Source organism: Lupinus angustifolius, chromosome LG08 (genome assembly GCF_001865875.1).
Source record: "Lupinus angustifolius cultivar Tanjil chromosome LG08, LupAngTanjil_v1.0, whole genome shotgun sequence".
NCBI lineage: Eukaryota > Viridiplantae > Streptophyta > Magnoliopsida > Fabales > Fabaceae > Lupinus > Lupinus angustifolius.
Window position 1 is genome coordinate 2,293,309 of NC_032016.1, and position 21,821 is coordinate 2,315,129.

At 32.9% G+C, this 21,821-nt stretch overlaps 3 protein-coding genes across 5 annotated transcripts; 2 read left to right on the forward strand and 1 right to left on the reverse strand.

Moving 5' to 3' along the window:
• LOC109354621 (proline dehydrogenase 2, mitochondrial-like) lies at window positions 3,416-6,481 on the forward strand. Of its 2 annotated transcripts, XR_002108579.1 has the most exons (5): window positions 3,416-4,080; window positions 4,824-5,469; window positions 5,726-5,966; window positions 6,198-6,325; window positions 6,365-6,481. XR_002108579.1 is itself a non-coding variant. In XM_019597238.1 (4 exons), the coding sequence occupies exons 1-4, from the start codon at window positions 3,526-3,528 to the stop codon at window positions 6,235-6,237; spliced, it is 1,482 nt and encodes a 493-aa protein (XP_019452783.1). In that variant the 5' UTR covers window positions 3,416-3,525; the 3' UTR covers window positions 6,238-6,472. The 2 variants fall into 2 exon arrangements, 1 of the variants encoding a protein (XP_019452783.1); XM_019597238.1 differs by having other exon boundaries at window positions 6,198-6,472.
• On the forward strand, window positions 11,046-17,533 carry LOC109354916 (EVI5-like protein). Of its 2 annotated transcripts, none has more exons than XM_019597734.1 (9): window positions 11,046-11,189; window positions 12,598-12,814; window positions 12,942-13,143; window positions 14,039-14,209; window positions 14,284-14,400; window positions 16,171-16,368; window positions 16,517-16,576; window positions 16,671-16,769; window positions 17,218-17,533. In XM_019597734.1, the coding sequence occupies exons 2-9, from the start codon at window positions 12,675-12,677 to the stop codon at window positions 17,335-17,337; spliced, it is 1,107 nt and encodes a 368-aa protein (XP_019453279.1). In that variant the 5' UTR covers window positions 11,046-11,189; window positions 12,598-12,674; the 3' UTR covers window positions 17,338-17,533. The 2 variants fall into 2 exon arrangements, with proteins under 2 accessions (XP_019453279.1, XP_019453278.1); XM_019597733.1 differs by having other exon boundaries at window positions 11,046-11,185; window positions 12,595-12,814.
• Window positions 19,956-21,384, reverse strand: LOC109354917 (short-chain dehydrogenase reductase ATA1). Its single transcript, XM_019597735.1, has 2 exons — window positions 21,282-21,384; window positions 19,956-20,867 (listed from the first exon to the last, which is right to left on the reverse strand). Exons 1-2 carry the CDS (start codon window positions 21,341-21,343, stop codon window positions 20,063-20,065), a joined length of 867 nt encoding a protein of 288 aa, XP_019453280.1. The 5' UTR covers window positions 21,344-21,384; the 3' UTR covers window positions 19,956-20,062.

The following is a 21,821-nucleotide window of genomic DNA, read 5'->3' on the forward strand; positions in this document are numbered from 1 at the left end:
AAATATTGATTATATCAAGAACTGAATTTGAGCAAGCGCACTTATATGTTTTACATAATGCCGACGAGGTTAAGCCATATGTTCAAAGACATAAGAAAATGCTAAGGAAGTCTTACCCAAGTAAGAATGAAATTGGATTTCCAAAGAGCATAATCGGTGTTTCATAAAGTGGCTAAAAAATCACATTGATGATGAGTTGAATATAAATGCACATTTAGTTTCTGAAAGATTGAAATGGTTAGTCAATGGTCCTAGTATTCATATCTTATCCTACAATAGTTACCTAATTAATGAGTTCACATTTTATACGAAAAACAAGATGATCAAAGTAAAATGCAAAATAGTGGTGTGACTCTTGTTGCTCGAACTTTACACATGTCAAGTGCAAAAGATAGAAACTTGCGAACATGTCATACTTTGGGGTGATTGAATGAATATGGGAATTAGATTACACAATATTTTGGATGTCGATTTTTTATTGTATGTGGATTGATAACAACAATGACTTCCAAGTTGATTAGTTATAGGTTCATGCAGGTGAATCTTAATAGGCATGATATTAGGATGAACCATTTATTCTAACATCAAATGCTCAATAAGTATTCTGTGTTAGTGACCCAGCTAATATGAAATGATCAATTATTCTTTTATATAACAAAATAATTGTCAATAATATTGATGATCAAGAATATGAAGATATTGATGAAGATGATCTTTTTTTTGGGACATATCAGTCGCGTGAGAGCGCACCAACTACAGATGATGATTTAGAGATGATCATGATGAAGGGCTTTGGGTGAATCACTATATTCCTCCAAACAAGGATAATCTTACAAGCCAAAAACAATCAAAGAAACGAAAAAATTAGATGCAAATGGTCTTTGTATAATTATAGCTTAATTTTGATTGTTTGTAATTTGTATAATTTTGTTTGTTCGTAATTTGCATAATTGTTTTGTTTGTAATTATGTACTTTGTCAAACCATAATTGGCATGATATTCATTGTTTGTAGTTTGTATTGTATTGATGTTAATAAAATAAACTTATGACTTGTATTAATGTGTTTGTGCTGTTGAGAATATATAAATGTCTGTGTTGTTGAGAATGTATGTACTGCTAATATATGTATATGCATGTGTATTAATGTGTACAAATCAACAACGAATTATAGGGGAAGTCCTAGCATGAGCTGTTGTAAAGGATTAACCCAACAACGTTTTTTATAGACTGTGTTGTTATATATGTTTAATACAACAACGCTATTTGTATGATGTGCTATTGTATTAAAATGTTGTTTGAAAATATTTATGAATCATACAACATCGTTTTTCTAAGAATGCGTTGATATATATATATGCAATACAATAGCGCAAGAATAAGCACTATTAATGTTGTTTATGTATGAAATATATGACATCGCTTTGTATTCGATGTGCTATTGTATGTATGCAATATATGATATCACTTTTGTGTGATGCGTTGTGGTATATATTCAATACAACATCGTATTATAAGCGTTATTAATCATGACAATATACTTCTGCAGTAAAACATAAAGTGCACGAAAGCAATGTTATACATCTAAAATACACATTGTTAAAGTGCAACTCTGACTAGTGTTGGTGGAAAGTGAAAGATGCATTGTTTACTTATTAATTTATATTCTTTTAATGTTATCAATACAATTTTAAAAAGATTTTTTTCAACTGTGAAAATTGTGAAAAAATATGTTGCATAATTAAATGAAAGATGCATGGATGAATGATACTCTGACTTATATTTAGCGGGAAATTTTCAACAATATTGGAAATGAATTGATCCCACATAAAAATTAATTATGAAATATGTAATTTATTTTTTTAAATATATTAAAATTTTATAATTTTGTCATTAATCTTTTCATTTTTTATAAATGGTGATATTTATTATTTTAATTTTTAAACTATGTTGTATATCCTGTCTTTTGGTCCTAGATCTTTATATTCATTACCTCTTTAAAAGATTATAATCATATCTCTTACAAAATTAATTAGTGTTATATATAAATTTTAGGTAATTTATGTATCTACAAAAAAATGGAAAAATGACTTGTGTAATTTCACCAGGTTAATTATTATTTATAATATTAACGCGTGTTAAGTGATGCGAGATTGGAAAGTACAACTTTACTCCTTAGTTTAGTTTCACCATAAAAACGAATCCTCAATGCGTGGATCCAAGTAATATCTGTCTCAGCTATGACTCACTCTCATATTTTTGCAACTCACATCCCTAAAATCACGTGTCCATTAAACTTCTCACTTCTCAACATTTGTACCCTTTAATCACCATACATTATCACATTTCAATTTCAACAACAATAGAACTTAACAAACCATTTTTAGTTTATTAATAAACCATTATAGCTTTATTGTATATTTCAAAATGTATGTTAATAAATGGTTTAGAGTTTAAGTTGTAATATAAATAATTTTTTAGGAGTTATATGGATTAAATTGCATTATATAAATAGATATAAGATATATGCTTGTAAATAATGCATATATAATAATAAAAACCCAGATAATGAAACTCTCTTAGAATAGAAATGCTGCATATATTAGTTATGGGGTATGACTATGAGTTATTATTAATAATAAATAATTGAACAAAAAATATTAAAATAAATGAAATAGCTGTAAATTTATAATATTAATACGTGTTAAATGATGCGAGATTAGAAAGTGCAAGTTTACTTATTAGTTTAGTTTCACCATAAAAACGAATCTTGCATGCGTGGATCCAAGTAATGTATGTATAAGCTCTGAGTCACTCTCAAATTCTTGATCCACGTTTGTTGGAACTCACATCCCTAAACTTACGTGTTCATTAAACTTCTCACTACTCAACATTTGTCCCATTTAATCACCACCCATTATCACATTTCAACAACAATTCAAACTCAACGAAAAAATTGTCAAGTCAAAACTTAAAAAGCCTATTATGTAGGTTAACAAAACAAAGCACCTAAACAAAGAGATATTTGCATAAAACTTTTCTAAACTTCATAATTTCCTTCTTGAGAAAAATGTAAATATAAAAATTTTATATACCATCGGCTAATAATCTATCATTTATTTTTAATTATTATCGACTCTTAAAAATATACAATGTCGATGAACATTGAATGATGTACTAACTATGTATAAATGTTTTTATGGTAACAATGCATATATATTACACTCATTTTTTTCCATGAATTTTACCAAACTAAATTTATAAAAGTAAAAAGATTAGATTTAATTAACTTGATCTAATTCTTATGACTCACCATGCACTTGACTCTTTCTTCAATCTTATCTTTTTATTACTTTTCTTAGTTAACCCTAACTCGTACCTATAAAACGCCCCTCCCTTTTGCTACAAACTTCACATTTTTGCATCTCATTGTATCTATTAGGGTGAAAATACAAGAGAAAAAGAGAGAGAAACACAACAACAACATTAACAACAACATTTTCAACAACCTTAAAGTTTCAACTTTTATGGCCACCCGTGTAATCCCACCAAGAATTCTAAGGAAACTTCGTTATAACACCGCAACAAAGCCTCTTAACTCCACTCACCCTTTCCCTCTCTCCCCCACTCTCTCATCTCCAACTATCCTTGACCAAAAGCCACCCTCCTCCACCATCCTCCGCCCCGCCGTTGATCCCTCCGCCCTCAACTTCCACGACGTTGAAAAGCTCTTCTCCTACGTCCCTACATCCAAGCTCCTCCGTTCCACCACCGTGCTTTATGCTACCGGAGTTGAATCTATGGTTGACCTTGGAATGTGGATCATGAGGTCTAAGTTCATGGAGGTAGAGGGTGCCAGGGATATCATCCTCGCCACCATTCGTGGCTCATTCTATGACCACTTCTGTGCTGGCGAGGATGCTATCAGCGCTAGCAAAAGCATTGGGTCGTTGAATGATGCTGGTATACGTGGCATGCTTGTGTATGGCGTCGAAGACGCCCATGACAATGATGGATGTGACAGGAACTTGAAAGGGTTCCTGCACACCATAGATGTGAGCAAATCACTTCCACCATCATCGGTAAGCGCTATTTCAATTTTTGCTTAAATTAAATGTATTTAATTTGTGCATCATTTTTGTTACATCATTTATTAGATTACATTAATTCATAATGTATAAGTTTTTTCTTATTTGATTTATGATCAATCAAATGATATATTATGTTAGGGAAGAACTTATACATTAATTATTAATGATTATGTATAAATTGATGTACAAATTTTGATGTTTATCTATAAGAACTCTTGTCTGTTTGTTTTTTCCTGATTGGTTTTTGCATGTAACGGATGGCAAACAATGACCCTTTCTCGGCGTGACACGTGTCCATAACATGGCATTGAAATCTCATTCTTCTGCATGAGAAAATGTACGTTGGCATGGTTAGATCAGATTGTGGGTCCAAGCTTTTGTGGTGCAGTTGAGATGCAAAAGAAAATCACTATGAAGGATGAATAAGATGTGTGCTATGGCTCCAACTTGATGATGGATCCAACATGGAATAGAAATGAATGAAATCAATCTAGTATGGTTAATGTGACCACTATCTAGGGACAAAGATTTGATGTCACAGACAAAGAGTGCGTGATGAAATTAAAGAGTTTTGGTGAAAAGGGTACAAATTGCTTTGGTGGACCACAAAAATCTTGTGGTTTATTGCTTGTGTAATTTTTTATCAGCTTTGTTATTTACACACAAAAAGTTGTTGTGTTTACTCATTATAATGTTACTAATGGTTCAAAATTTTAAATTTTAATGTGTTATAGGTAAGCTTTGAGATTGTGAAAATCACTGCAATTTGTCCAATGAAGCTGCTAGAAAGAATGAGTGACTTGCTAAGATGGGAACAACAAGACCCATCTTTTATTTTGCCATGGAAACAAGAATCATTCCCTATTTTCTCTGAGTCTAGTCCTTTATACCATACAAGGAAAAGACCAGAACCTTTAACCTCAGAAGAAGAAAATGATCTTGAACTAGCCAATAAGAGACTTTTTGAACTATGCCAAAAGTGTGTGCAAGCCAATATTCCTTTATTGGTTGATGCTGAACACACTGAGGTTCAACCAGCTATTGATTACTTCACATATTCTTCAGCCATTATGCATAACAAAGTGGAAAACCCTATTGTGTTTGGAACAATGCAGACTTATTTGAAAGATGCTAAGGAGAGGTTGTTGCTTGTAACAAATGCTGCAGATAAAATGGGTATCCCAATGGGGTTCAAGTTGGTGAGAGGTGCTTATATGTCAATGGAAAGAAGAGTAGCTTCTTCTTTAGGGTATGCATCACCAATTCATGATACCATTCATGATACACACAAGTGCTTCAATGATTGTTCCACTTTTATGCTTGAGAAGATTGCTAATGGCCCTGGTGGAGTTGTTCTTGCAACCCATAATATTGAATCAGGTACTTATATACATGAACACAATGGCTATTCATTTTATCATAATAAATTAAGATCGTGGTTACGTTGTATTTACTACAATCATAGAAGACAAATACGACAAAATATGGCTGATGCAGCTCCAATTAGTTTTGCGATATGGTTGTAAAGACTATAAAAACTGCAATATCATTGGTTGTAGACTACGATTTAAAACCTTTATTATCTTTTAGAATAAGGAAGATTCTAATTGATGGGTATATATGAAATGATGTGTAGGGAAATTAGCTGCTGCAAAAGCACATGAATTAGGGATTGGGAAGGTGAATCACAAGCTTGAATTTGCACAACTTTATGGAATGTCAGAGGCACTTTCCTTTGGTTTGAGTAATGCAGGGTTTCAGGTTAGCAAGTATATGCCATTTGGACCTATAGAGACAGTTATGCCTTACCTTCTGAGAAGGGCTGAAGAAAATAGAGGGATGTTAGCTGCTTCAGGCTTTGATAGGCAACTCATGAGGTAAACAAAACATTACAAAAACATCATTAATTTATTTTAACTTTAAGGGCAAGCTCGGCGCAACAACAAAGTTGTCGCTTAATGACCCCAAACTCACATGTTTAATTACATACTAAAAATAGCTTCTCGGTTTACGGGAGTAAAATTGCGTACATCTAATCTTGTCAGACTCTGTTAAGTGAGAGTCTCGTGCTCGGTTGTCCTTTAATTGATGTTTTTTTGTGTGTGCAGGCAAGAGTTGGGAAGAAGATTGAAAACTGCTATCTTTTAAATCAATGGGATGAAGAATGTAAGAATAATAATGTCTGGCTTGTAGGCAACATATTTTATCAAATCAATTATTTTTTTATTTTGTACAAAATAGAGAACCTGTAATCTGGTTGATTTGTGCAATAAAGTTAATGCAATTAGAGAAACCTGTAATCAGGTTTATTTGTGCATTCAAGTTCAAGACATGAGTATTGTGATATGTTTCACTTGTGTGTGCATAGTGCAATTTGAAAAAATTGAAGAAATAAAAAGAAAAATCATTCAGATTAACATCATGTCTTCTAATTAGGGAAACTTTGATTCATTTCATCCTGGCTCTACTTAATTGTTAAAAATAATATTAGGGAAACTTTGATTTAGTGCCTGGAATACCAAATTGTTTCGAATGTTTTTTTACTTATGATTTTTGCTAGTAACTAATGAAGGTTGCATTAATAAATGAACAATTCACCCCTAGATAAGCATCATATACAAAACTATCAATGATTTTGATTAATAAATTAGAAATATTAATAGATAAATTAGATATCAAGAAATGCTATTTAATCAAGTAATTGGAAGCTAATGATGAAGCTTAAGCATGTTAGGTGTCAAAATCATGACAAATTTCTATGGAAACTTCAAAATTTAAGACTATTAAACCAAGATAAAAATGGGTGACTATAAGTATAAAAAAATATATGTTGGTAGAGGAATCAAAATATACTACAATAAAACGGATTAGTTTTTAGCTATCAATTAGAAGATATTCTTAGTCTTACCGACAAAAACTAAATATATTTACCGTTGATGAATAAAATTTAGCTAGTCATAATAAAACAAAGCAAATTTTTTTGAGCAAACTCCATCAAAATTATCTGCATATTGAAATCTGATTTTAATTGAGTTCTAGCCCTTTTAATTAAATTGAAATCACTCTATTAATAAAATGACTAAGGCCTTTTCTAGGGTTTGCTCTTTCAATGTTGTCTTTCCTAATAGAATCCTTTTTGCTCGACCGAGATTTCCAAGGAAGAAAAAATTCTATCCTCCTTTGGTCTTGCAATTGGGAGAGGAAGTTGGTTAATGAGATAAAGGGGTTGGAACATTGGGAAAATTTTGGGGTGAGTTTTAATGGAGTTGATGAAGAAATGAAAGAAAGAATTGCATAATTGGAAGTAGGAGATGGATATTTTCAATGTGATCCATGACTTGTGCAACCCTATATGTGAGGGAGTTAGGAGGAGGTGTAAAAAGAAGGGAGGTTAGAAAAGTGGTGAAGAAAATTTTTGCGGACTTTGTTGTGATTCAAGAAACGAAGCTTGAGTTGGTGCAAGACTAGGTCTATTTCTCGGTTTGGGGGAATTAAAACTGTCAATGTGAGTTCAATCCTTCAATTGGGCGCTCAGGTAGTGTTCTCGGTGCTCGGGACTCGTCAAAGTTTTGTCTTGTCTCGACAGTTCATGGGTCTGATTTTCTTACTACCTTTGGAACTTGGGTTACAGATTCCTTAACTTGTTGCATTGCTAACGTGTACTCGCCTTGTCAATTCTCCCAAAAGTTGTGTCTTTCAGAGGAGCTATATAATCTTAGAAGTGAGACTAGTGCTGTCATGTGGTGTTTTTTGGGTGATTTCAATGCAGATAGAGATGCTTCGAAGCGTAGAGGTGGTGGGTTTAGGCATAATAACAGGGAGATGCTTTTGTTCAATAACTGGGTTAGAAGTATGGAGTTGGTTGACCTTCCCCTTATTGGGAGAAGTTTTACTTGGTACCAACCAGGGGGAGAAGGATGAGTAGGTTGGATAGGATCTTATTGTCGAATGAATGGCTTCAACACTGGTATGGGGCATCTTAATGGGTTGGTATGCATTCTTTTTCGGATCATTGTCCGTTAATTCTGAATATAAAGTCTCCCAAAGAGGTCCAATTCCTTTCAAGTTTAATAACTGTTGGATCAAGCATAAGGATTTCGCAAGTTTTGTGCAAACAAACTGGAATGGGTTTGTGATTGATGGATGGTCAGCTTTTGTTCTGAAGGAGCAATTAAGGCTTCTAAAGGACAAGCTCAAGCAGGGGAACAGAAACATTTTGGTAGTCTTGATTTTCAACTTCTATATAAATATAAGGAGATAAGTTAACTAAGCTGGTTATAGTGGACAAGTTCAGCCATTGTCTAAGCTTGCTGAACATTCACTGATGCTAGACTATGGAGCTTCCCCAACCCAACAGCGGAAGATGGAGATTGATGATATTCGTCATGGTGGGATTGTTGTGCAATTACTCATATTTTCTAAATAACAACAATATAAGTTATGAGATTGGACTTATGTAAAGAAGTTGAGATAAATGACTATATATTTATGTTATGTAAACATAATGTAACAAAGAGAAGAATAGTCAAAACACATATCCTTATTCTCTAATAATACGTAGTGACAGTCTCTCAACGCTCCTAGAGAAGTAGACATAATTAACTGAATTTCGTTACCAAATCTCTTGTGTTATTCTATTTTCTCTATATTCTTTTACTATTTGATTGTTTGTTTATTCCCAACGATACCCATAATCAAATACTATATTATATTAATTGGTAGGGAGAGGAGTTAACTAATTTCCCATAAACCTAAAGTATAAAACTATTAAAATGGTCTTCTAAATTATTTTTTTCGTTTTCAATTTAATTCTGTAATTTTTTATTACATTTTGGTTACGTTATGCTAAGTGCTAACAAGTTTTTTATCATCATTCTCACGATTTTCAACTAAAATTCATAATATTGATATCATTAAGTTCATAATAAAAAGATTTACAAAATTTTATATTAATTTTCTAAATTGTACCGTTAAAAATGAATTTTAAGTATAAAAAGTAATGGAAAAGCAACTTCAGGAACCGACATGAAAATATAAATAACTTATAGGATATTCTGAAAACAAAAATATAACTTAAGAAACCTATTTAAACAAAAAAAATTATGTAACTAATTTGAAAATAAAAAGTAACTCACAATACTATTCCAATAAATTTACTAAAAATATATCATATATTCATAATTACTATTAAACTAAAGGTTAATTGTAGGATTTTTTTTAAATAGTAATAAAAGAAAGAAAATGAGATCTGATTCCCTCCGCCCTCAACCCTCTACATCCTTTCTTTTTATCACTAATTCATTTCTAGTTTTATTATGATTTTGTCCTCTAAATAAATTGAATTTTGATTTTAGTATATAATTTTTTTTCATCTTCATATATTTCAAAATTTCGTAAGCGTACTTTTAATTTATATAAATATAAACAATTTTGTCCTGAAATTATTTGTCTGTATTTAGTTTTAACTTTACTCAATCACTTGATTCACTTCTACCACTGAAAATAAATTGTACCAACTTTATATTTGTTCGTGAATCAAACAAGTTCAACATAAGCTAAAAATTGAATTTGTTAAATAAATAAGTCAGACTTAAATCAAATACAATTTAATTAGTTAGGCCTAAACTGACTTAATTATATACATATATACATGTGAGTGACATAAGTGAAAACAATTTTGATATAAAAATTATGATAACAATTGGGACCGTCATGTACTCAGACAATGTCACCTAAATTAGGATGAGCATGAACATACATATTTTTAAATAAGACATGAAATATCATATTGTGTCACTCTAAACATGAGTAGAGCCGCTTTTTGGACCACCATATATAAAATTAAAAAAAATATGTGTACAAATGTATATATATTATGTGGTTATTATATTTTTAAAATTGCATGTAATATTACATTAAAAATACAAATGAACACAACAATGCAAAAAGTCAAACAAAAGATTCACTCTCGTTTAAGTTAAAAAACAAACAAAACTAGAATATGGTGGGTAAGAGTAAAAGGTTTTAATATCTATTGTATTATAGTACTGAACTATAAAATATTTCATTGTAATACCTGCCACCCACCTATTTTGTCAGTTGGAAAATCCCAGAAGTAAAAAAGGTATGTTGGATAAACATTTGTGGACGGACAAATTTTTCATGCTATGTCCGCATAATAAGTATATGTAGATCTCATGGGCTTATCCAAAATTATCAATAATAGATATAATTAAGATTAAAAGTTAACTTATAGTCACATAATCACTTGAAACAATTATATTCACTTACATTTTAATCTAGAAAATTCAAATAAGATACATATTAATTGTTGTTTCTCTTATTAAAAATTATTCTCATTTGAGTCAATTTCTATACATACATATACACGTGGACAATCTTTATGGTGTAGACTTTAATTAATAGCTATATTTATTATTAATATTTACAAACTTTCTCTTCTACATGTATATATATAATCCACCAATACCTTACATATCCTCTAAATTTATGTTGATAGACAACACAAATATGAGCTCCTTGTCCCACTCAAAAGTCATGAACTTTAATTGAACTGAAAAATAGTTCAACATTAAACTCAACTAGTATCGATCTTTAACTGATTAAACTACTCAACTCATTTACATCCATAATTGCTTCCATTTTAGTATGATGTTGGAGGAGAGGACATGATTTCTTTAGCGTTAGTTTGAGAGTTGTTTTTCTGGAGGGGAATAAAGGAAAATGAAAAATTTGGGAGTCATCTCAGAAATGTATTTGATGGCTCTCAAGCCTTCCATTTTTTTTTCGTTCCCCTCCAAAATTCAACTCTCAAACTAATCCTTAAAGAATGATTGTATCATTATACGTGATCCTTTGAATAAAAAGGAAAATTAAAAATGGCACTTGTGAAAGTATGAACCGTTGGATTGACCCAATGGCTAAGATCTACGCCATGTTCTATCGTGCAATAGAAAACAGTGAAATAAATTTAGTAATCGCCGGCCACCCCACTCAACTCAGATAAAAAAACCTTTCTGTCATTTATTCAGAATCAAAATTATTATTCATCTTTCCATTCTTCGATTCAACAATCTTAGGTTCGTATTTTATATCACATATATCATATTTTTGGTTTAAATTCTTAGTTTTTTTATATTTATATTGAACTTTTGGGTTTGTGTTTTTTATGATATGATCACATTAGCTTGTCTCAAATTATCAAGGTTTGTGTTGACCCGATTTTGGTTTTACTGTTTTTCCTTATTTTCTGTACTCCTTGGAGTGTCTGTTAGTGACGATGAGGTCACAAGTTCAAATCCTGGGAACAGCCTCTCCACTTACGGGACCTTACTAATTGAGAGCCTCAAACACCGCGCTATCCGGCTCTATTCCAAATGTTTGGTTTTAGTGCTTAGCAATTATTTAGAGAAAGATGATTTGTGGTAGAGTGTGTTGTTTAATCGAGGTAGCCGACCCTACCTAGCGGGACTAAGGTAGACTACAATCAAATTTTTTTGGATAGAACATTTAAGGACGAAGATAGGTGAGAAAATAAAGTTAGGGATTAACCAAAATTGAGTTAACTTTTGATTAATGAAAATATATATAAGCCTATTATCTAATTATCATTTTAAGTTTACAGTCTATATATCAATTTTCATTATTTGGTAGCCAGAAACTTCATTTCTTCAGTATAGGGATTCTCAGTTCCTTGAAAAGTAATCAAATCCTGATCATATAGCTCAAATGCATCAATTTTCCAATTGAAAGCAATAGCCATCACTAATTAGTTATTATACTAGGTTGGTTGGTATGTTATACAATACTAGTTGTTGACGGGCCCACAAATTTTAGGCAGCGGAGGCAAAGATGACCAATGTTCTAAATTGCAGTTGCGGTCGTGTTTACCGCAATTGAGGAAAATTGTGGGAAAAACGCAGTTGATGCCATTGCGGAGACTTCAAAAACCACAATTTTGTAGTTGCATAGTACAGTTTAAAACACCGAAGACGACATACAAGTACAAATGGTTAGGTCGTGGGAAAAGCAACATACAGATATAAATATATATGATGTATATGACGAATGATTATAATGCATAATAGAAAATTTCTCAAGTTAAGTAGGGGTATGTGCCTCCACTATCCAGGAATCGTCCTCGGAAATAAAATTCATTGGTGGTTGGAACTTGGAAGCGAAATTGTGGATGTTCTCATATAATATATCATGATTGGATCATTAATGGTTCCATGATTACGCCGCTAAGAAGAAGACTGCGATTATACTTATCTTTGTGTTACCATAAAGAAATTAGTTTTCTTGTTTTCTTTAATTCAGTATCTTGTAAACAGGTTGTTACTGAGTGATTATTAGTGTGATGAAAAAAGTTTTGTAACTATATCTGTCTATATGCATCTGCAAGTTGCATATTTCGTCTCCTAATAGTTTTAGTCAAATTGTAATGACATCCTTTTTGTTTTACTTAATTTTCAATTTTATTTTCAGGGTTTCCTCATTGTAATGTTTATGGAAGCAAGCATATTTTTGTCTTTGGTTTTGGAGGACTAATTTGTGATTTTTGAATGGAAAAGAAAAGAATAGATGATCACGAGCCAGGTCCAGTTCCTTCACCAAGAGCATTGGATAGATTTGGGTTTGTCAAACAAGATGTTAGTGCTTCTGACAGTTTAGTCAAGAATAGATCAGCATTTGAGAATGAGAGGTATTTTTGTTTTTCTCCAATAAACCTTTGAGGGGGATGTTTCTTTTATTTTTATTTTTTTATAGCATGAGTGCACATTAAAATATGGCCGAGGATTTTACCTTTATTATCGTGTATCTTTTGTCAGAATTAGGGAGGAAAGAAGAGTAAGAAAATGGAGGAAGATGATTGGGGTTGGTGGGAGTGATTGGAAGCACTATCTACGGAGAAAACCTCATGTTGTTGAAAGGCGTATAAGAAAAGGAATTCCTGATTGTTTAAGGGGTCTTGTTTGGCAGTTGATATCTGGAAGTCGAGACCTATTGCTGATGAATCCCGGAGTTTATGAGGTAATCTAGTATTTTGGGTGGTTGAATTTTACCCCATTGGTCATGGTGTTTCATTTCTGGCATCTTGTTCTCTTCCTAAAGCAATTAGTTTGTATGGATATTTTGGATTACCCGAGGACTCTTATGGCATTCAACACATTGCCTATATTAGTGGTTCTATATTAAACTACCATAAGTCTTTCTGGACTTTATTTTATATGTTTGTATGGGTTCATAAACGGAGGTGCGATTTGTTACAAATCAAGAATCTGCAAGGGAGGTTGGAGTATTTTTCTTTTGGTTTTAGCATCCCTCTCTCTCTCTCTCTCTCTCTCTCACACACACACACACTCACACACACACACACACACAACCATAGACTTCCACATGCTTGTGTCTACAATTCTACTTGGACAAGGTTATTATCTGATTTTGGTTCTCTTTTGTTGGATATTATGATAATGCTGTTTCTATCTTTATCTGAAGAAGTTTAATTGTTCAAATGTGACTAAAAAGATTAATGTTTCTGAGACTTAAAAGTTGAAAAGAAAAGGTTTATGTTTCAATGAATCTATGTTATATTCTGTTCTGAAACTCTGTTAGGAAAACTACATCACAGACTACATTTATACATCTTCCACTGGATCTGATTGCTAACGATTGTGACATACATGAAAATTTTAATGGATTTTTGAATATTTCTTGTTTAGATGTCATTGAAAGGGGGAAATTAGTGTAAATGACTACTGACTATATAGTTTGCATGCATAACTAGTTTTATGACGGTTACTGGTTAAAGTATGAAATGAAAAGAAAACAGGAAATTTATTATTTACACTGAATTTTTCTTGGAATTTATTGTACTATTGTGGCACAATTGTGTGATTCCATTGATGACACATTATTCCTTTTGCAGCAACTAGTCATATATGAGACATCATCCTCCGAGCTAGATATAATTCGTGATATTTCTCGTACCTTCCCATCACATGTATTCTTCCGACAGAGACATGGACCTGGCCAACGGTCACTCTACAATGTTCTCAAAGCTTACTCGGTCTTTGACAGAAATGTTGGATATGTTCAGGTTTTGCTCATGCAAATCACTTTTTTATGCTTGTAGCAAAGTAATTCATAATTCTGATCATTTTAGAAATCCAGGGAATGGGATTTTTAGCAGGTCTGTTGCTTCTTTATATGAGTGAGGAGGATGCATTTTGGTTGTTGGTTGCATTGCTGAAAGGAGCTGTTCATGCGCCAATGGAGGGCTTGTATCTGGTAACTATTTTGCTCCATGAATTTATTTGAGCTTATCACCGATCCATGTAGCCGACCCCATCTAGTGCGATCAATGCTAGGTTGTTGTTGTTATCACCAACATTCTCAATGCATCTTCCATGTACTTTGGGATCATTCTTTTAAAATATATTTCTAATGAATCAAACTTTAATATTGAGAATAATTATATTTCATTTTCTTGTTTGATTTGGCAAAGCTTTATATTGTCTATGAATGTGCATCTGCAACAGCTTTTGCATTTTCGCATATATGGCAACTTGAATATTATGTCATTGGAGTCAACATGGTGTATTCACAGCTTGAAGCAACATATGCTTTTAACCTTGAATGCTTATTGTATGTTTTTTGTATGGTACAGTCTACGCTCTCTTTTTTCGCTGTTCTTGTCCTTTATGTGCTCAAGATAATGCTACTTGATGATTCCGAAAAGAATGCTCTTGACAGACTCTTCATCTTTTAAAATCATTATTACAAAACTACTTGTTTAGTGAAATAAAATAAGAATAATCAGATGATGGATCTGGTTCAATTTTATTGCATTTATATTAAAAAGTTTCCATTACAATGAAAAGAGGAAGAGTACAACTATGGGAGAATACGATATCCTCCATGGTATGAAAAAACAATAAAAAATAAAGGCTAAAAATTGCAGCAAAGCTGTCCAATTTCTCTACATTTGGAAACCGCAATTCCCTTGAAAAAATTCTCGAGTAGAACACCAGAGAGAAGCTATAAACACAACCCAGTATGTTTAGGGGCAAAGATGCATTTGTAAATATGTGAGCCTCCCTTTCCAAATTGAATTTCATTAAAGTATTATGAAGGCATTTTAAGAGTGCTTCTAGGATGGACAATGCATATAGACGGTTATACGAATCACCTGAGAACACACCACAAAAGGTGGCCATTGTGGTGGGATAGCCCAAGGCCATATAAACCCCACATCAGATTCTCATACTGCTTATTTTAGGCTCAAGTCCCATACTGTGTAATTGGTTCCTAAAATTCCACAATACTTTGCCGGCTTGGCACCCATCTAGGCTATGTTTGCACTAAACCCTTGACTATTTCTAGGAAAACACTACAATGCGGGTGTCACAGCCTGCACACTCGTTTGCAATTGAGAGGCATGGTGGAAGGATTTGATACCAATTTAAATGAACTTTAGGAAAACCATACCGCAATAGCTAGTCATTGTATGGGACAGCCCGAGTCCATATGTTGCCATTTTTTGCTTCTACGAACTTCCAAATATCAAAAAGCTGTTCCCCTCTTGTTTTCATAAATTTACAGGCTTCTGGAAATCGAAAGAGTGGAAGAAAATAGTAGAAAACAAGAGAAAGTGATTGAGAGAAACTTAGAGGAATTTGTCTGAATAGAAACTAATATTGTTGGTTCTCAAGGATGTTGTTACAACATCATTTATATCTAAGCTTAAAAGAAACAGTATACTATACTCTTAACTGTATCTTTCTAACTCAAATGCGTGGGTCGTGTGATCTCACGAGTGGACATGCCATTTTGACTACCATGCTTATAACCGTAACTGTTACAGTGCATTAACTGCACTGACACATTAGTACTGTTAGCCGCATCTCAGTCTCTGACATTTCTTATAAACATATTCTATGAGCAAAATACTAGACACAGGTATCATTGTATCGATTTTATTTGTTGCTACTTACTAACAATTTACTCTTTGATGAGAAGAACTCTCTTTCAACATGTTTATTGTCATTCCAATTGTAGGCCGGATTGCCTCTGGTACAGCAATACCTCTCTCAATTTGAACAATTGGTGAGGGAGCATCTACCGAAATTAGGAGAACATTTTTCACAAGAAATGATAAATCCTACCATGTATGCAAGCCAGTGGTTCATAACTGTATTTTCATACTCTTTTCCATTCCATTTAGCTCTTCGAATTTGGGATGTCTTTCTCTATGAGGTTAGCAGCACTTCTCCTTCTAAGAACCATTGGTGTGAAATTGTCATGATATATATATAAATTGATATATATTGCCATTGGTGTACATAGTGCGATAAAAGTTCGGTTGTTGTTGTTTTATATATTGACAACGTTGTTGTCCTTCCAGGGTGTTAAAATTGTCTTTAAAGTTGGGTTGTCCCTATTAAAGTATTGTCATGATGACTTGGTGAGTATCATGTGACATTGTGACTTGTGTTTGATATGGAAGAATATAATTTGCAGATTTTCTTCTCATATTTGGTAGTTTTTTTTATTATCAGATTAAACTACCTTTCGAGAAACTCCTACATGCCTTGAAAAACTTCCCTGAAGACGCAATGGATCCGGATACGATATTGCCCCTGGCTTATTCAATTAAGGTACTCTTCCTTTCTATGAATTTGGTAGAGATACCACAGAATATTTTCTCATATTATAACAAGTATTGTGAAGTTTATGTCCAGGGCAAGCCCTCCGGATAAATCGGCATGTTTAGGCTCTCAAAAGTCCTTTCGAATAGATCATCGGTCTATAATAGGTTGTGAACCTGCTATGCTCTAGGCCGGTCCACTCATATCATATTTAGCTGACTCTACCTAGTGAGACTAAGGCTTGGTTGTCGTTGTTGTAACATGTTCTGATAGAATAGAATATAAACATGCACGCATATTTTGCTTAGCTCTATTAGTTCTTGCCATTGATTAATGGAATAAGTTGTTACTCAAATACCCATTACATAATGGACATTCCAATAATGCATGATGTGATTAGATTTAATAATGTGACACTTGAACTATAACTTTATGCATCATATTTTTTTGGGGACAGATATCTAAGCGTTTAGAGGAACTGACACAAGAGTATGAGAAGAAAAATGGAAAGGTGGTTCAATCTGAAGAACTTTCAGAGAAGCATAAGTTCCACGAGTCTAAGGGAACTGAAACATGATTATAAACTCATACCCTCAGATTCTATATTTTTATTCAAAATGTGTCTATATGTTGCACATTTAATTTGTGTAATTTTAAGTGGAATACTCTTGGGGTATTCTTCCATTCTTCACCATATCTGAAATGTTCAACCGAAAAATCCCATGAAAATTATTATTGATTAATTGTACTTATAATTATTAATTGATTTGTTAGACAATATTAAAATCACGTCTCTTATTTGTTTTGAGAAGTTTTAGCTTCTTTATGGGGGGATGGATTACTATATATATGATCCTTTTTATATTAGAACTTCTTTGAATAGTTTTACGCTTATTAAAGGAAGGTATATTAGAACTTTTATGCAAGGTTTTTAAAGGAAGGTATCTTGGGGATTGTTGTATGGTTTTTGCACCTAGTAGGCCAGATGCATCGCCTATATGAAAGAGTATTGTGAAGGATATCGAGGAGTTTAGGAGTGATTTCAGCTGACAATTAGGTGATGGTGAATGATTTTTTTGGTATGATAATTGGTCTGGTTTGGGTAAGCTTTGCAATTAGGTGGACTATATTAAAATCTTAGATACCTGGTTACATTTAAAGGACTTACGGAAGGACTGGTCTTGGAATTTTGGCATTCTTACTCTGCTTCCTCTATCCTTACGATTCCACTTCCGTGTTCCACGAGTAGTATTGACTCTTAGTTTTGAGAGCATAGTGTCATTGGGTACTACATAGCTAATTCTGGTTACTGTTAGATTAAAAACAATGATAGGGTCACGACTATTTAGTTTCAGTGGAGTTGGTTGTAGAGATTATATATTCCATAAAAAGTCAAATTTCTTTCTTGGCTCTCTTGTTTATGATGTCTTGTCCATTAACTCTCAGAGATTCTTGAGACATATCTCTATCTCTCCTATCTACTCTCGATGTAATATTGCAAGTGAGGATCTTCTCCACACTTTTAGGGATTGCTGCAACCCTAAACTCTGTATGGAGTTTTTTGGGTTTTAATGATCAGAGTTTCTGGACTACTCATTGCTTCATGTCTCGATTGGTGGATGATACAAGATCTGACAATGGAAGTCGTTTTTTGATGGGCTTGGCGGTGATGAAATAATTCTATATTTGGCTCTACTCCTTGAGATTCTACTTATGTCACTATAAATGTCCACCACAATCTTAGGGATTGGTTTTCTACTTATGTTCTTTCCATGGATGTTGCTATGGCTAGTACTTATTGAGTCGTCTAGTGATTGATTGGGAAAAACTAAATGTTGATAACAATTGCTCTATTTGTGATCAAACTATTGGTGGAGGAGGCGTTATCAGGATCATGATGGGAATTGACTTTCAGGTTTCTCTGGTAAATTCAGAACTACGTCTCTCATCCTACAAGAGCTTCTTGCTATTGAACAAGGCTTCATTTGACTTGGGATTAGGGTCATCATGCTGTAAAATTAGAAAGTTATTGTCTTGAGGCATTTCACATCATCACAAAGATGATGCAGGTTAAGCTGTAGCAGCTAGGATTAGTTATCAACAACATCACCTATTTGCTTAACATAAATTTGGAGATTCATGTTCAGCAAATCTTCTGGGAAGGTAATATGATGGTTGCCTTTATGTCCAAACTTAGTGTGGGTCTCGCATGTAGAAGCCTTCATTATTCTCCATATAAATATGTACTCTTTGCTTTAGTTTATTAACAATTAGATGTAAATTTTTCAAGTTGTCATTAATTCATCTTCTATTTTAACTTGAGAAGGATCCCTTTATCTTATACATTTTAGTCATCTATTCTATGAAACTCTAATGGTTCACGCGATTTGAATTAGTGGGTAGATCTGAACTATTTAATTATCATAGAATGAATGAGTAAGATGTAGAGTAAGTTTTTAAAGTTACTCTTGAAGTACGTGGATTCCCTCCCTTTTTTATTTATCCAATTAAGAGTATTTTGATAATAAAAAACAATTAATATATACATGATCCTATAAAAAGAAGCAAAACTAAAACTTTATAAAAACAAATGATAAAATGATGGAAGGTAGTACCATGTTTAGATTATTTAAAAGTTCCTTAATTATATTTGGGTTTGAGATCCAAATCATAGTTGTAGGAGAAATATTTTTCAATTTTTAGATTTTAATCTTATAAGTTTTTATAGAAGAACTCTACATTTAGAAATAAAAAATTAAACCCTCTTGTGCATTTAAAATGCAAAGTAATAATTTCTTCACCTTTTTCTGCTTATCATTTGATTAAGAAATCGTTAATTTGATTGCTATTTTATAATATTTTACTAAAATACTTATTATTTTCTTGAGAATTGTAGACTTAGTTCTTTAATTAATTCTTGGTGTTAAAATAAGATGTGTAACACTCTCTGACATTTGATCATCTGAACCTATGAATATATTTAGTATGTTACTTACAAGCTTAAATATTTGAGCAATATTGTATTCCCCAAATTTGGTCTCCTGCAACTTGAATCCGTAACTTCAAGGATAAATAATCATTGTTCGAATGAGTTGCTAGGAAATGGTTAATAAAACAAAATGAAATAAAGAGGTTTTTGTCAATTACACATTGAATAAAAAACCATATATTAAAGAGTGATATAGAGAGTATGCTACACTAAATGCAAATTAAAGAACTACAAATCTTATGCATATAATAAGGAGTCTTTCTTGTATTTCATTCTCTAATGAAAACTAGACTTATACATTGTTTATTTATCTTCATTTTGGGTCTTGGTAAATAAAACTCATGTAACTATTAGCATTTGTGAATCCCCCATCTACAAGAAGATTATGTGCTGTTATGAATCCAGATTCATCACTAGCTAAAAATAGTGCAGCATATGCAACATCTTCTGTTGTTGCACATTTTCCATGCAACAAACTTGCCCTTTTTCCAATATGTTCACTCACTTCTTCCTGTGTAACATCAACATTCCTAAACCTTTTGAAAGCATTGACAAGCATCTCCGAGGGAACGCCGTGCGGCGAGATGCAATTTACGCGAATCAAATGCGCTCCTAACTCGCAAGCCGAACTTCTCATTAGCCCATCCATAGCGGCTTTCGATATCGTATAAGCATGCGAACCTAAGCCACCAACGATAGCCGCGGGACTAGAAGTGCATATAATTGATCCTCCTTTTATGTGACTTTTGATCATTGCCCTTGCAGCATGTTTGATTCCATGTATTGCTCCATTAAGGTTGATTGAAAGTAAGTGATTTAGTTGGTCCATATCAAGGCTTGTGATGCTTCCTTCGGAACCCGAAATTCCAGCATTGTTGAACATAATGTCTAGATTCCCTTTCCATGCAAGTGCAAGGTTGATAGCAGATTCGACATCAGCTTCCTTTGATACATCACAATGTATGTAGCGGCCTCCGATCGATTCGGCTAGTGTAGCACCCAGATCATCAAGAACGTCAGCAACCACGACATATGCTCCATTTTCTGCAAACAATGTGGCTGTTGCAGCACCAATTCCTCTTGCACCACCAGTTATCACAGCCACCTTACCTATTAGCCTTAAAAAGCATTTTTTTTATTAGAAAGTTTCACTAGAAATTTTGTTGTTCAGTTAGAAATTCTTGTACATATGACATGACCAGTTCAAATTGTGGACCGCATCACATGATGCAGCCTCAATGCTGTGGTTGCGATGACTGCTACCGAATCACAATGATGCGATCGCAATGGACCGCAACCGCATCAAACCGCGTTTGGACTGTATCAAGCCGCAACACAACCGTAGCAGGCCACATCAGGCCTCATGGATATCAAAAATATTTTCTATTCACAAAATGATTCACATTGCAACTGCTGCAATCCGCATCGCAACGGTCGCAATTGCAATAACCACAATCGCAATTTAAAACAATGGACATTTATTGGTTTACATGAAAATAAGAGTATTAATTCAACAAGATTAGTACACTAACCTCTTTGGAGATGATTTATGAGTTTCATCATTCAGATTGAGATATGATTCCATTTCATTCATACAAAGTTTTATTACTTTTGTTTTGTTCAACAATTAAATTGATTTTATATATTGATGGCAATGGATGAATTAAAAACAGGTTCACATGGAATGTTACATTCTTTAATAAACATGCTTGCCAAGCCTAAGAACTACTCTAAACCTTATTTCTATTATTTCATTATGATATGTTTTCATGGTTCATCTAATTTCATCCAAATTTCATCTTCCAAAATACTTATGAGGTAGGGAACCTAAATATTTATAATTTTGTGTACCATTGCCATGGAGTCAATTGAGAATTTTTCTTTTTTAATCTTCACATATGCTTTATTTTGTTATTCAAATAAATTTATATTTGAAAAGCATGGGATGAACACTTTATAAGATAATTTAAAAAAAATGATATTTTATGATGAAAACAAAAGAATATGGTAATAAGAGGAGAATTCTTTTTGGTAAAAACTTTTTTCACTATTAAATAATCATGTATTATCAT

Coding starts and splice junctions, on each gene's coding strand:
- LOC109354621 (XM_019597238.1), top strand. CDS start 3,526: ATGGCCACCCGTGTAATCCCACCAAGAATTCTAAGGAAACTTCGTTAT. Junction 5,470..5,725: donor AACCCATAATATTGAATCAG/GTACTTATATAC, acceptor AATGATGTGTAG/GGAAATTAGCTGCTGCAAAA. Junction 5,967..6,197: donor TTTGATAGGCAACTCATGAG/GTAAACAAAACA, acceptor TTGTGTGTGCAG/GCAAGAGTTGGGAAGAAGAT.
- LOC109354916 (XM_019597734.1), top strand. CDS start 12,675: ATGGAAAAGAAAAGAATAGATGATCACGAGCCAGGTCCAGTTCCTTCA. Junction 12,815..12,941: donor TCAGCATTTGAGAATGAGAG/GTATTTTTGTTT, acceptor ATCTTTTGTCAG/AATTAGGGAGGAAAGAAGAG. Junction 14,401..16,170: donor CAATGGAGGGCTTGTATCTG/GTAACTATTTTG, acceptor TTCCAATTGTAG/GCCGGATTGCCTCTGGTACA.
- LOC109354917 (XM_019597735.1), bottom strand. CDS start 21,343: ATGAATGAAATGGAATCATATCTCAATCTGAATGATGAAACTCATAAA. Junction 20,868..21,281: donor CATAAATCATCTCCAAAGAG/GTTAGTGTACTA, acceptor ATGCTTTTTAAG/GCTAATAGGTAAGGTGGCTG.